Here is a 15364-nt window from a genome sequence, read left to right as displayed (position 1 = left end):
GGTGTGTGTTGTGTTGCCTCCCTGGAGACCCGGAGTGGACCACGTCTGCTACACACACATCCTCTCCTGGTTTCTGTTCTCGGGCTTCCAATAAACAATCAGGCTGATGCTGATCACACTGTGTATGCTGGTCTGCAGCGCCATCTGCTGTCCTGATGGAAGTCCTGCAGCTGAAGGCAGCTTCCTCTTCCTCACTGCATCCATCTGACTCTGATATGAAGCAGAAACTCTGAGCCAATCAGAGGAGGAGATGATGGAGAGGAGGGCTTCAGCTGAATGATGTGTGTTTCCTCTGCAGGTGGAGGTAGAAAGTGTGTGTGAGCCGATGTGTGTTTCCTCTGCAGGTGGAGGTAGAAAGTGTGTGTGAGCCAATGTGTGTTTCCTCTGCAGGTGGAGGTAGAAAGTGTGTGTGAGCCGATGTGAATCCAGCATCATGGATCAGGACAGAGAGGAGGGAGTCCCTCCCTCTAAAACCACTCAGAGGTCAGATATCCATCTCTAACTCTCCATGACTCTTCTCAGAAATCACAAAAACTCACATCAGCAAACATCTGGATTCACAGGAACCAGCCTGGACCTGGACCTGGACCTAAAGCCAGACCTGGACCTGGACCTGGACCTGAGCCCAGCTGTGTGTCCATGAAGAGCGACCGGTCGATGGATAAACTTATTTATTTCAGCTCAGACCAGCAGTGAGTATCAGAGTCCAGTGGAGGTTCTGGATCAGGTTCCAGATGAAAACCAGTTTCTGTTGAATCATTTCTGGACGTCTGAGACGAATCTGCAGCATCATGTTTGTCATGTGATGGATCTGATTTGTCCTCCAGAGTCTTCATCAAACTAAATGTTCAATTTCAGGATTCAGCTGTGAAACCATGAAACCATCTTTATTCACAGGAATCAACCTGGACCAGGACCAGAACCTAGACCTGGATCAGGACCTGGATCAGCACCCAGCTGTTTGTCCTTTAAGAGCAACAGGTCGATGGATATTATTGAAGAGTTTAAATCAGATCCAGAGAGGTGAGCTGTGTGTAAATGTTGCACCAGTTTGGTTTTATTCCAGCTTGTGTTTCACATCAATAATACCAGAGTATTATTCCGGATATACGGATCTATATATTAGTCTGGATATCTTCAGTATTTCCAGGTGAAATATCCAGATAAAGCTCTTATAATAAGCAGTTTTATGGGATGTTTCCTGTGAGCTGAGAATAAGCAGGAAGACTCTGTCTCAGTGCAGGAAACAGCATCTCCAGAATTCAGCTTTCTCATCTGTGGAACGTAGAAGCAAACGTCAGTTTTTCCTCCTCACATTCTGGACCTTTCCACAAGTTCTGCACATTCCCTGAAGCTCACTTACTAAGTGACCTGCAGTCACAACAAAGCAAACTTTTACTTGGTGAAAAACTCCAACATCAAACACATTTCTACTGGGAGCTGCCCAGTCTAACCAGTCTCATCCAAGCACATCCTGGCTGTGGCTGCCTTGCTCCAGGGCACCTCAGCACAGAGAGCACATCTCTCTGATACTGATTCCATCTTCCAGACCTGTAGTGTGCAGAAACAAAGCAAAACTAGAGCGTAGGGGTCTGGACCAAGAAGGCCACCGTATCTCTACAGGACTGCTTTGAGAGCACAGACTGGGAGGTTTTCTCTCAAGGATCTGGCTTGGAGGAGCACACCTCTGCTGCTTTGGATGACATCAGCTTTTCCACAGTGGAGCTACTGCCCACTAAAACAGTCCAGATCTTCCCAAAGCAGAAAGCTGCTTTAATGAGAGTGGGAGCTTCATGATGAAGGTGAGAGAGGCTGCTTGTAGGCCAGGAGATATGCTGACCTTTATGACCTCCCAGAAGAGCCTGGCAAAGAGTGTCAGAGAGGCAAAAGGCAGGTACAGGCAGCGGACTGAGGGGGACTTTGGAAACAAGGACCCCCGGGGCATGTGGAAGGGCATCAAACCCTTCATGACTGGAAGGACAACACCAACCTGGCCAGGTATGAGAGGGACCTTCCTGACACACTTCATGCTTTGGATGTTCTGATAAACAGCATTATGGGATGGAAATGGTGGGAGCTTCCACTCCAAACAGGACAAACAGTCATTTGTCCTTCAGAAGCATCAGGTGAGATCCACACTAAGGATTAACATCAATAAAGCAACTGGACCAGATGGACTTTCAGGCTGTGTGCTGAAAACCTGTGCTGACCAGCTAGCGGGGGTCTTTACCTCCATCTTTAACCTCTCCCTGCAACAAGCTGCACTTCCCTCCTGCTTCATATCCACCACCATTATTCCTGTGTCTAAACAGCCCTCCATCACATGCCTTCATGATGATTGTCCTGTTGGCCTCATCCTGCTCATTATGAAACGCTTTGAGAGGCTCATACTGGCTCACATCAACAGCAGCATCCCTGCAGACCTGGACAGTCCTCAGTTTGCATACAGAGCAAACAGATCTACAGAGGATGCATCTCCATCACACTCCACACAGCCCAGAAGCACCTGGACCAGCAGACAGCTACATCAGGATGCTCTTTGTGGATTCCAGCTCCGCCTCCAAGACTGTAATCTCCCATAAACTGCTCCAGAAACTCATCAGCCTTGGTCTCCTCACCTCACTCTGCATATGGATCATGGACTTCCTCACCAACAGGCCACAGGGGTGTGTTCTGGGTCTGGCCCTCTTCATCCAGGACTTGAAGCCCTCCATCCATTCCTCCAACACCATAGTAAAGTCTGCAGATGATAGCACAGTGGTTGGAGGCATCAGCAACAACGATGAGACCTCCTACAGCAGGAGGTCCAGCACCTGGTCGAGTGGTGTGCAGACAACAATCTGGCTCTCAACACGACCAGAACCAAAGAGCTTCTTGTGGATTTTAGAAGGACCAGTAGGACCATTCAGCACCCACTGTTCATCAAGGGAGAGGAGCTGGAAAGACCTGAATCTGTTCAGTTTCTTGGGAGCCACATAAGCAAAGACCTAACATGGTGGATTAACAGCTCCCATCTGGTGCAGAGAGCTCAGCAAAGACTCTTCTTCCTGAGGAAGCTGAAGCAAGCCGGTCTAGCAGCTCATCTCCTCACCAACAACAGAAAGCATCCTTTGTCAGGGCTGTACTGTGTGCTATGCAAGCTGCACGCCACAAAACAGATCTGTCCCGTGTGGTGAAGGCAGCACAGAGGATCATAGGAGCTGCACTCTGACCACAGAGGACGGCATGGTCCATCTTCAGAGACAAGACCCACCCTGCACACACTCACTTTGTTCCCCTTCCATCAAGGAAAAGATTTAGACATTTAAAACCCACAACCTCCAGATTGGCAAACAGCTTTTCCCCACAGAGCTGTTTCCTCCATCAAGCCTCTCCCCCCTCACTCCCCCACTCTCCCTCTTCATCCTCACTGAACTGCCAACATCATACTTGATCTGCTCCGTCTTCCTCTGGCCCACCTCAGCTTTTATTCCTCTCTTTTATTCTGATTTTCATTCTTCTATTGCTGTGTTTTACATTTAATGTCCATTTCATTCAATATGCATGTTGCTGTTTTTATTGCCGAGTGCCAACAAAATGCTGTTGCCATGGTGACGTTGATGCAATGACAATAAAGGTCCTGATGTCCTTACAGAGTGGAGCAGCAGAGCTCAGAGCTTCCCAGTGGTCAGTCTGCCCAGCAGCATCAGACACAGCTGGACTCCATATTTATGGTGTGTACATGTACAACAACTACTTCTCCATCTCTTCTGTTCACACTCATCTCCACGCTGCACTTTGTAGACCAGTGGATTGTCAGCGTGTCCAACATGGATCTGATGTTTGGCTCCATGCTTTCAGTCTGACTGTGTCCTTCATGTGGTTTTCTCTTCCAGCTGCTGGAGGACAACATCATCACTTTTGTGAAGAAGGAGCTGAAGAAGATCCAGAAGCTTCTGAGTCCAGATTACCCAGAATGCTCAGTGTTGGAGGGTGAGGATGAAGAGCAGAGGAAGAGCAGCAGAGAGGCATTAGTGAAGATCACAGTGGACTTCCTGAGGAGAATGAAGCAGGAGGAGCTGGCTGAGCGTCTGCAGAGCAGTAAGAGGATTTCTCTAAAGATTGAAGCTGCTGATAAATGAAACATTTACTGACGTCTCAACACGTGGAACATCACATGTTCACATCCTCCTTCTTCAGAGGCTTGAAATCTTTACTGACTCGTCTGATTTCTGCTTTTCATTCAGAACTTCTGGCTTCAGTTTGTGGCCGGAAACTAAAATCTTCTCTGAAGAAGAAGTTCCAGTGTGTGTTTGAGGGGATCGCTAAAGCAGGAAAGCAAACCCTTCTGAATGAGATCTACACAGAGCTCTACATCACAGAGGGAGGGGCTGCAGAGGTCAGTGATGAACATGAGGTCAGACAGATTGAAGCAGCATCCAGGAAAGCAGACAGACCAGAAACAACCATCAGACTAGAAGACATGTTTAAACCCCCACCTGGAAGAGATGAACCAATCAGAACAGTGATGACAAAGGGAGTGGCTGGCATCGGGAAAACTGTCTTAACACAGAAGTTCACTCTGGACTGGGCTGAAGACGAAGCCAACCAGGACATCCAGTTGACATTTCCACTGACTTTCAGAGAGCTGAATGTGCTGAAAGAGGGAAAGTTCAGCTTGGTGGGACTTGTTCATCACTTCTTTACTGAAACTAAAGAAGCAGGAATCTGCAGCTTTGAAGACTTCCAGGTCGTCTTCATCTTTGACGGTCTGGATGAGTGTCGACTTCCTCTGGACTTCCACAACAATGAGATCCTGACTGATGTTACAGAGTCCACCTCAGTGGATGTGCTGCTGACTAACCTCATCAGGGGGAAACTGCTTCCATCTGCTCGCCTCTGGATAACCACACGACCTGCAGCAGCCAATCAGATCCCTCCTGACTGTGTTGGCATGGCGACAGAGGTCAGAGGGTTCACTGACCCACAGAAGGAGGAGTACTTCAGGAAGAGGTTCAGAGATGAGGAGCAGGCCAGCAGGATCATCTCCCACATGAAGACATCACGAAGCCTCATCATGTGCCACATCCCGGTCTTCTGCTGGATCCTTGCTACAGTTCTGGAGGATGAGCTGAAAACCAGAGAGGGAGGAGAGCTGCCCAAGACCCTGACTGAGATGTACACCCACTTCCTGCTGGTTCAGACCAAAGTCAAGAAGGTCAAGTATGATGGAGGAGCTGAGACAGATCCAGTCTGGAGTCCAGAGAGCAGGAAGATGATTGAGTCTCTGGGAAAACTGGCTTTTGATCAGCTGCAGAAAGGAAACCTGATCTTCTATGAAGAAGACCTGAAAGAGTGTGGCATCGATATCACAGAAGCCTCGGTGTACTCAGGAGTGTTCACACAGATCTTTAAAGAGGAGAAAGGACTGTACCAGCAGGAAGAGAAGGTGTTCAGCTTCATCCATCTGAGTCTTCAGGAGTTTCTGGCTGCTCTTCATGTCCGTCGGACCTTCATCAAGTCTGGAGTCAATCTGTTCAGACAGAAGAGGTTTAAATTATTCAGAGATGATGTAAAAGATCTCCATCAGAGTGCTGTAGACGAGGCCTTACAGAGTCCAAATGGACACCTGGACTTGTTCCTCCGCTTCCTCCTGGGTCTTTCACTGGAGACCAATCAGAGACTCCTACGAGGCCTGATGACACAGACAGGAAGGAGCTCACAGACCAATCAGGAAACAGTTCAGTACATCAAGAAGAAGCTCAGTGAGAATGTGTCTGCAGAGAGAAGCATCAATCTGTTCCACTGTCTGAATGAACTGAATGATGGTTCTCTAGTGGAGGAGGTCCAACAGTCCCTGAGATCAGGACGTCTCTCCACAGATAAACTGTCTCCTGCTCAGTGGTCAGCTCTGATCTTCATCTTACTGTCATCAGAAGAAGATCTGGATGTGTTTGACCTGCAGAAATACTCTCCTTCAGAGGAGGTTCTTCTGAGGCTGCTGCCAGTGGTCAAAGCCTCCAACAAAGCTCTGTAAGTACATATATAGCAGGATGTGGAGAAACATACTGATGCTGCTTTTAATGGACATCATGGAACACATTACTGCTGGTCTATTTCCTCTCCAGACTGAGCAGCTGTTCCCTCTCAGATGGAGGATGTTCAGCTCTGTCCTCAGTTCTCAGCTCCCAGTCCTCCAGACTGAAGGAACTGGACCTGAACATCCAGGACTCAGGAATGAAGAAGCTGTGTGATGGTCTGCAGAGTCCACATTGTAACCTGGAAACTCTCAGGTTGGTTTTACTTCTTCAGCTTCATAAAGTCTTTGTGATCCAATAATGTGAAACATTTCTGGACTATTTAGAAATAAACAGAATGGAATTTCTCCAGATGAACACATTAGCATGAAAAAGGTTCTTGTTATGTCGGTTCAATTGTTGACATGCTGATCCCCAGCCAAACCTGCCTGGTGCTGTTACTGCTAAGATGGTCCTCCATCTTCCTCTTCAATGCGGCCTGAGCCTCTGTGATGCCTCTCCTCAGGTTGGCTCTGGCAACACTATATCGTGTAGCATCACCAGTCCTAAAAGCTGTGCTCCAATCAGTGTCTTTACTACCTCAGTCATCCATGGCTTCTGGTTAGGCTTTATTCACAGTGACAGTGTCCATACAGAACTTGATGTAGCCCAGGACAGCTGCAGTGTAATCCTCCAGGTTGTGTTGTTCAAAGACATCCCAGTTTGTTCTCTCAAAGCAGTCCTGGGGCTGATGAGAGGTCCCTTCAGGCCATGTTTTTATATTCCTACATGAGATGGGAGCCATTTTCCTAAGGGGATATAGGTGGGAATTAAGAGCAGGGACAGGCGATCGGACTGACCCAGATGTGGTGGTGGCTTAGCCCTGTAGACACTCTTGATATTAGAGTACTGTTAATGGTGTTATACAAAAGCCCAACAGCCGAGCTAGCATTAGTGTCTGGTGGTACATAAACAGCAGTCTGCATGATGATATTAAACTTCCGGGCAAGGCACATAGATCTGCATTTCATGGTCAAATGCTCCAAGTCTGGGGAGCAGTGTCTGGCTACAGTCTTAGTGTTAATACACCAGCTGTTGTTAATATACATGCATTGGCCACCTCCTGTTTTTCCAGAGTTGTCAGTTCTGTCATGCCGATGTGCTGTCTGGCCTGCAAGCTTGATAGCTGTACCTAGGAAGAATGAATGAAGCCAGGCCTCAGTTATGAGCAAAACCCAGCAATCCCCGATGGTCTTATTCGTTGTCATCTTCAGCTCATCTAATTTGTCGGCGAGGGATCTTGCATTTGTCAAAAAAATGCTGGGAAGCAGTGGTCTGTTTGGCTGTTTACATAGCCTCGCTAGCCCGCCGGCTCTACAGCCCCACTTCTGCTTCCTTTCTCTGTGCCGCCACTTCCTCCTCCCCGCGGTAATGGTGATCCATGGGGCGTCCTGGCTACATCTGCTGGTATGTCATGCAATCGGCAAGACTCCACTCTAACGCGGTGCTCATACCGTATTCCTAATAACAGAAGGTTGTGTCAAAACAGAACATTGCTGTTGCTCTTACTTTAATACCCTGAGGTCTGTGGGTCATGGAGGAGGTTTGGCTATAGTCTATAAATCAAGTTTGGAGTTTAAGCAGGTGGCTCTTCAGACTATTTTCTCCAACTTTGAACAGAGTCCTTTTGGACTGGGTCGCGCTCCTCCACTGCTAAGTGCAGTGATTTATCCGCCTCTAAAGTACAACAAGAACTTTTAATGACACTTTTCTGTCTTCTTGGGCTAAATTTGATCAAAGTATCACCAAGTTTTAGTCATTGGGGACTTTAATATCATGTGTTGCTTATAGAAGCCTCTTGTGAAGGACTTTTTAGACTTAATAGATGCCTTTGGACTTTGGTGAGTAGGTCTTTTCACCGACAATCTAGTCACACATTGGACCTTGTCTTATCATGTGGCTTATCCATCTGTAATGTTAAAATTAGGGATGCAGTGTTTTCAGATCACATGCCTGTTTTAGTTGATTTTATTCCCTCTGCTCAATCATTTAAAACCCCCGTCTGGCCCGGTGCGGCCGTGTTTTTAACTCCTCCACTGCTGCTCTTTTCGCCGCCATTTTTAATGACGCTGATTTGCAGCCTTCTGTGTCTTTAAGCACTGAGGGTGTCCTTGCTAGTTTCATTTAATTGTGCCTTACTGTACTAAATCCTATGGCACTGGTCAAAACAAGGTGATTAAAGCCCAGACCCGACCCCTTGTTAAGTGATCATACCCGTGCCATTAGATGGGAGTGCAGGCGATATGAGCAAAAGGGGAAAAAGGACAAACTAGTGTTTTTTGTATGATGCTGAGAGAGAGCTGGTACCGCTATCAAAGAAGTGTGAAATGTGCAAGAGCAAAATATTTCTTTTAATAGCAGCAAACACATACAATCCCCGTGTTTTATATCACACGATAAAACCGCTCTCAATGCCCCACTGGAAGCTTCCAGGAATTATGTGATAAGTTTCTAAGTTTTTTCCTGGATAAGGTTGTGATCACTAGGAATTCTATCTGTTCTCCTTCTCACAAGCCATCTTTTCTGGTGTCCTGCCCTGCTGTTTCTGTCAACTTTTTGTCAAACTGACAGCAAGTCATGAATGGAGTATCAGCACTTATTTTGTTCCACTTAAAGCACTGGTGCTCATACATATAGGCTACAGAATGAACAGAAAACTATATCAGCCCACAACTGTCCCGTTTAGCAGTTTCCACAAACCCAAGGTGAGTCCTTCCTACATTTATGATAGGTAAACTTTTTGCAAGGCACAGAACGCTCACTGCTTTGGTTTCTGTAGCAGAGCTTGCGAACCTGGCACTGCAATGTTTTTCCTTGAGAAAGTCTTGTCGCCTCATGATGCTGACTCAGGTTTTCTTCCTGCTGTGCAGGGTTTTATGTTTCAGTAGAAGTCACATCCTCATCCGATGAAGAATCTGCATCTGTGTTGTATGTTTCATCTTCAAATGTAAAGTCCTCATTTCCACCATCAGAGTCTCAATCTTGCATTTCTTGTAACATAGCCAAAGCTTCCAAAGCAGTCATTCTACTCCTTGATTGTGTTGTGGGCCGAGACACGGTGAAATCCAGGTCGTCTCCAGGTAGAAAAACTCTTGAATCTGTGTGTCAGGCCTATTTATTCTGGGAGTCAGACTTCACAACCACAACATTTACAGTTTTTTACATCACTCCCATCCCCACTTGCACATGAAGACCCTTTTCTCTCTAGCTACTTCAATTTTATTTTCAACTGGTCTTCAATAAACGTTTCACATTGTTCATTCAAATTTCTAAATGTTCCCTTTGAGAACAAGGTCAGTTTCCATTTTGAAAATTCTGTTTGTGAGACGTTTTGTGTATAATTATTTTTGATCCACTCTGACCTTCTACACCGTTATTTACTGTCTGTCTATTTGTCTGTCTGTCTGTAAATGGTTAAACAGATTGTATATAATTATCACTTTACACGTGTGGTTGTTGTGAAACCAGCTGTACCTTTATACACTTTATCATTCCATGGTAAACTGAAGATGTATTATTGATTATTGATCAAATGAAAAATGTTTGCTGATTGTGAGATATTTGTAGCTGATGGGAGAAATTTGCACAATCTCAACTATAAACTTCACAAAGTCCAATAAAACCTTCTGGATAAAGTAAAAACAATGAAACTTTTCACAGCTCCTCATTAGAAGTTCAGCAGATATTCTGCCTTTACAGAACTTTTTTCTTTTTTAAAGGAATGTATCTTAGTTGTTCCTTAACATTAAATGTGGCAGAAATTTAACACAAATGTTTTGTTCAATTCCTTCTCTTCAGACTGACTGGACGTTCCCTCTCAGATGGAGGATGTTCAGCTCTGTCCTCAGTTCTCAGCTCCCAGTCCTCCAGACTGAAGGAACTGGACCTGGACCTGAACATCCAGGACTTGGAAATGAAGCAGCTGTCTGTTGGTCTGCAGAGTCCACATTGTAACCTGGAAACTCTCAGGTTGGTTTTACTTCTTCAGCTTCATAAAGTCTTTGTGATCCAATAATGTGAAACATTTCTGGACTATTTAGAAATAAACAGAATGGAATTTCTCCAGATGAACACATTAGCATGAAAAAGGTTCTTGTTATGTCGGTTCATTCAGCCTTACCTGATTTAGCTCATGTAGCTACTAACCGACTGGAAGATGGACAGAACAAGTCCAACATATCAACACTTATTCATTTAAAGGAAATACTACACAAAGCCCAAAATGTTGGCTGGTCTCTGGAATAAACTTAAAGCAATATTAGTCTTATATATGAAGAAAAGAATAGATGAGTGTTTGGCTTCATGTTCCTGTTTTTTCCTCCCAGAAGAAATTTTCATCATTTTTCTTTGTTGCATGAGTCTCTCAGCTCATCATCAGCATTTAATGTGGCATCATTTTAAGACAAATCTTCTTCATTTTCAGACTGAGCAGCTGTGTCCTCTCAGGTGAAGGGGTTGAGGTTCTGTCTTCAGTTCTCAGATCCCAGTCCTCCAGGCAGACAAGGCTCAACGTCCACGTTTCAAGGTTCCTTTCATACTCATTTGCATGTAAACATGAAACTAAATGTGTTCTCAGGACCAGCAGTGTAGAAAATCCTAAAATAACATCTACAATAGTTTAGTCCAGTGTTTGTCAGTCCTGGTCCTCCAGTACCACTGCCCTGCATGTCTTAGACGTGTTCCTACTCCAACACACCTGATTCAGATTCCTCAACTTCCTCATCAAGTTCTTTGCAGCCTGTAAATGAGCCGTTCATTTCATTCAGGTGTGTTAAAGTAGGGCTGCCTCTAAAACATGCAGGGCAGTGGAACTGGAGGAGCAGGACTGGAAACACTGGTTTAGATTTACACTGGTTCCCATCCATGTGACCCCACTCCACATCACCATGACAACCATGTAACACCAACCATCCACCCAGTGATGATTCCCCGTCTAAACTACATTTATGGCTCCTACAAATACCATCCTAGTGGGAGAATTTGGGCTTATTTGCAGACAAAAGTCTTCAGATCATTACTTGGTCAGTCTTCTCTATATATGACTCAGTTGCTTCAGCCTCAACATGCTGCCAAAGTCAGACCTCATCTGATCTTTTAATGCTCCCTTATACTTATTCCAGGACTTGACAAGACCTGTCTTTCCAGGCAGAAGCCCCCACTATAAGTCCCTGGAAGTACAGGCAGTATGTTTCAGTTATAAATATGGAAATGCAAATATAATAATTCATAAAGATCTTCAGTGATAACAAGAAAAGCAAGCCTTGTGTGGAGAACTTTATATTTGCTGCTTTGTTCGCTGCCTGTCTAGCTTCACATAGTCACGTGTTGTGAGGACAGCACACTGATGTCAGTTTGTTTTGGTTCATATTCACCTCCTATGTCTGTTTCTTTAGTTTTTTCTTTAATTTTAATTAGAAATGATGAAAAGTTTATAAATCAGTTAAACAGATTTAAAACAAAACAGTGAAACACTTAAGATCCTAAACAGTAAAACCACAATGAAACTCTACAGAGTTCAACCTGATTTTCTCTACAGGTGATCTTTGAGGAGACGTTCAACATGAGTCCTGATCTTGTCATCTTCTTCTCACATGTCTTATTTGCATTTTTCTCTGAAACTTTCTCTCCAGGCTGAGTGTGTGGTGTCTCTCAGAGAGAAGCTGTGAAGATCTGTCCTCAGTTCTCAGCTCCCAGTCCTCCAGACTGAAGGAACTGGACCTGAACATCCAGGACTTGGAAATGAAGCAGCTGTCTGCTGGTCTGCAGAGTCCACATTGTAACCTGGAAACTCTCAGGTTGGTTTTACTTCTTCAGCTTCATAAAGTCTTTGTGATCCAATAGTTTCAGTGTGCTAAGAGCATCATCATTCCTTTGTTTGTTATCAGCAGGCTGAAGCGGATGATGAATGAACACAACATTTGATAAGTTTGTAAAGTATTTTGGATCATCATCAACCAATATGATAACAGAAAATACAATACTGACAACACATGAAGTTGAGTTGAAACCAAGAGCACATTGTGATGGCCTGCCATCTTAGTTTGTTTGTATTAGGTGTGATTAGGAGAGAATGTAATGCACCTGCAGAGGTGGGAGTGGCTTAACTTATAAAGCCTGCTTTTGCCAGACTCACTCCCTGGGTTTTTTCCTCTGGCTGGGCAGCATTTCTCCCCCCATCACGGTAATTATAATTTGTTCAGCTTTGGGTTGCATTTTTGTACAACATTGCACACATGGTCACACAACCATTCACAGCATTTCAATACTGATATTTTACACACTCAGACCCCATTATGAGTTTGTTTTGAATAAGTTCTGTAAATAAAGAGAATGGGAATAGTTCATCCTATATTTGACTCCCTCTTTTGTTACCACTGTGAGCCAAGTTGGTAACAACATGTTGATAAGTACATTCCAAACAGAGCATTTTTCCCAACTAAATGACAAAACCTTTGGTTGGCTTATATCTGACTTTTATAACTATTTATGAACACATTTAAACAGAAGAAATGGACTATGTTTTACTGTGATTAACAATATTTAATGCATTTTAATAATGGTTTTAACATATTTATATTTTAGTCTTTTGGGTCTGTAATGAAATTTTAGACCGGGCTACACTTGTAATGACTCTTTCCATGGGGCAGGAGAATCCACAACTCACTTTAAGTGGGGTATTGTCAGGGGGAGAATATCTGGAGGCATGGCAATGCTATGGAGAAAAACGCTTGATAAAGTATTAAAGTTGTCAGAATGGGCCTTGATTGGTGTAGTGGCACACACTTTACATGTACCAATAATGAATTTATTTTGCTAAATGTATACACTCCCTATGAATGCCAGCAGAATGAAGATGAATATTTGAATAAGCTTGTTTTCTTTTTTTTTAATTCATACATTAAAAGTAGTGCTTCCCATTATAAATGTGGAACAAGTAACTGTATTGACTAACAACGATGGTCTTATGAACAAAGGGAAGCTTGAATGGTCAGCTCTGTCTGAGGAAGACCTTACAACTTATATTAACACAAACTATTAAACAGCATCAGTTTGCCATATGAGGCATTTAGATGTACTGATGTAAATTCCACTAACATGGCCCATTAAAGAGATGTCTGTTCACTGTATGATGATATTGGAAAAGATGTAGTTGAATGTGGAAAACCCTTTCACAAAAACAGAACAAAGAAAAATCGTATGCTGCCTACATGGAAGAGGTATGTTGTGTTTTATGAGCAGGCCCGGCAAGCCACTACAGAGAGGGCTTTGGTTGGTAGACCCCGGCAAGGCGCTGTCTATGAAAACAAAATGCTAACGAATACGAGGTACAAATATGCAGTCTGGTTCATCTGTCGAAATGAACAGAGTATGAGGTCAGATTTACTGGCTGGAAAACTGTTCACTAATAATGTCATTGACTTCTGGGAAAGAAATAAGAGTTCTCAACAGTAACAAGGCATCCCTGCCCTGTACTATAGATGGTATTACTGGAACTGATCAGATATTTGAATGCTGGCATCAGCACTACAGTGCCCCGTTTAATTGTATTCAAAGTGAGCAGGTTATTGACAGAAATATTGAAGAAAATTATTTATTATAGCACATGCTGCCGGACAACAAACCATGCGGTGAAGATGGTGTGTATGCTGAGCACCTGAAACATGCCAGTATTAGACTCTCTCCTCTCCTGGCTCTCTGCTTTACCAGCTGTATGGCACATACATGAACTCCGGTAGTTCTTTCGCGGAAGTGGGGAAGCTGAAATGGGACGAGCTACAGATCGGTTTCCACTCTGTTCTGTAGTTTTCCTCTTACAGCAACAAATGTTATGTAATTTGTAATATTGGTAACTATGTTCTTCCTTTTCCCTGTGAGATGATTCACTCTTCAGTTTTGTTCCAAGAGCATTCCAGGGAGGACGATCAGTGGTAGAATTATTGTTCGGTTCAGTGTTCTCTGTTTCTTCCCAGTCATGTTTGTGCTAATTAGCTGCATGTTAGCAAGAACTTGTCCATCGGTTTTTGTCAGAGGAGGAGTTGTGTTGTTTCTACAAAATACACTCTCCTACATTCACCTCTAGCCTTTGAATCTTTGTTTCATCATCTGAAGAGGTTTGTAATAGTCATCTGTAGATACGGGAGCCATTTTGTAGCTAGTTAGCTTTAGTTAGCCTTACCTCCTGTGTAGCTGCAGATAGGGCTTCTGCTATTTGTAGGCCATGATGGCGTGGCCCTGACAATACTGTAAAAGACTTCAAATATAGTAGTATCCAGCCAAATCTAGCACAAAATATAGTCCCAGTGAGTCTCCAGGACCTGCTGTACATTAGTGTTCTTTTAGGAGATTGATGAGAATATTGGCAGAGAAATGCAGGCAGAGGGGAGAGCGATACAGCAAGTGTCTGCAAGACACAGAAGCAGGAAGTCCTTTAAAGTCTTGTTTCTGCTAGGTCGAGTTTATACTGAAATATTGTATTAAAACGATAGTCTGGTTTTATTTATCTGGTTTACATGCTGCATATCATAGCTGCTCTGAGGTGTTAACCTCTGAGTTTGGCTTTGCTGTGACCACACACAGATCCGTGCACGTACACACAGGTGAATACACTTCCACGAGCACTGCATACACGTTGGAAAAAACAGTAACCGCCATAAAATCAGACACAAATATCAGAGAATATATTAATAAACCTCTACCATGGAAGTGAATTTACTCTCCAGTGAAGAGCAGCCATAGTTTATCCTGCTGTGATGTTAGGCTGAGGACTTTGTGCACATCCCAGGAACGTGCACCGCTGAACAGGCTCGATCTACCGTTGTTGCAGGAAGTTCTGACTCTTATTACAGCTAAAACTTGATCCAATATTCTTTCTTTATTAATGATTAAGCAGCCTGACTTTGTTTATATTTACATCAAGTCTATTGAGCCTTTAAGTGAGAATGTAAATATCATGGTGAGTCACTACATGACACGTTTCCCCATCAGAGCTCATCTCATCTTCCAAAGTGACAGGATGTTACCATCAACCACTGGCCAAACGCCGGTGTCAGAGTCCAGGCTGCGACTACGACCGCGTCCCGCAGCCGTTCCAACAACCACAACATGTATCACATTATGTCTGAACACAATATTTTATCAACATAAAAACTCTTAAAAACTTCACATGCTTCAAGATTACATTAAGCATTTAGGACTTTAACATGTTTGGAACACAAACATGAATAAGTCATGGAAACTATATAAAATAAACATTAAAAAATTGTACAATGTCCCTATAGCCTTTTTTTTTTTTAGTGCTGATATGTGCT

The 15364-nt window shown here is 43.9% G+C and overlaps 1 protein-coding gene across 1 annotated transcript in view; it reads left to right on the top strand.

Annotated features, from left to right (window-relative positions):
- Positions 1–1796: 1796 nt before the first annotated feature.
- LOC306765675 (uncharacterized protein) overlaps positions 1797–15364 on the top strand; it is a gene marked incomplete at both ends in the record, with an annotated part of 33294 nt that continues 19726 nt past the window's right edge. Inside the window, 10 exons of the mRNA XM_079253159.1 lie at positions 1797–1998; positions 2053–2126; positions 2214–2437; positions 2553–2804; positions 3635–3713; positions 3876–4080; positions 4227–6012; positions 6108–6272; positions 9855–10025; positions 11687–11851. Coding sequence (XP_079109285.1) covers positions 1797–1998; positions 2053–2126; positions 2214–2437; positions 2553–2804; positions 3635–3713; positions 3876–4080; positions 4227–6012; positions 6108–6272; positions 9855–10025; positions 11687–11851 — 3323 coding nt within the window. The remainder of the gene's footprint in view (positions 1999–2052; positions 2127–2213; positions 2438–2552; positions 2805–3634; positions 3714–3875; positions 4081–4226; positions 6013–6107; positions 6273–9854; positions 10026–11686; positions 11852–15364) is intronic.

The sequence above is a fragment of the Telmatherina bonti genome, assembly GCF_933228915.1.
Source record: "Telmatherina bonti genome assembly, chromosome: 14".
Classification (NCBI taxonomy): Eukaryota; Metazoa; Chordata; class Actinopteri; order Atheriniformes; family Telmatherinidae; genus Telmatherina; species Telmatherina bonti.
This window is presented reverse-complemented; position numbering and strand designations above follow the sequence as displayed.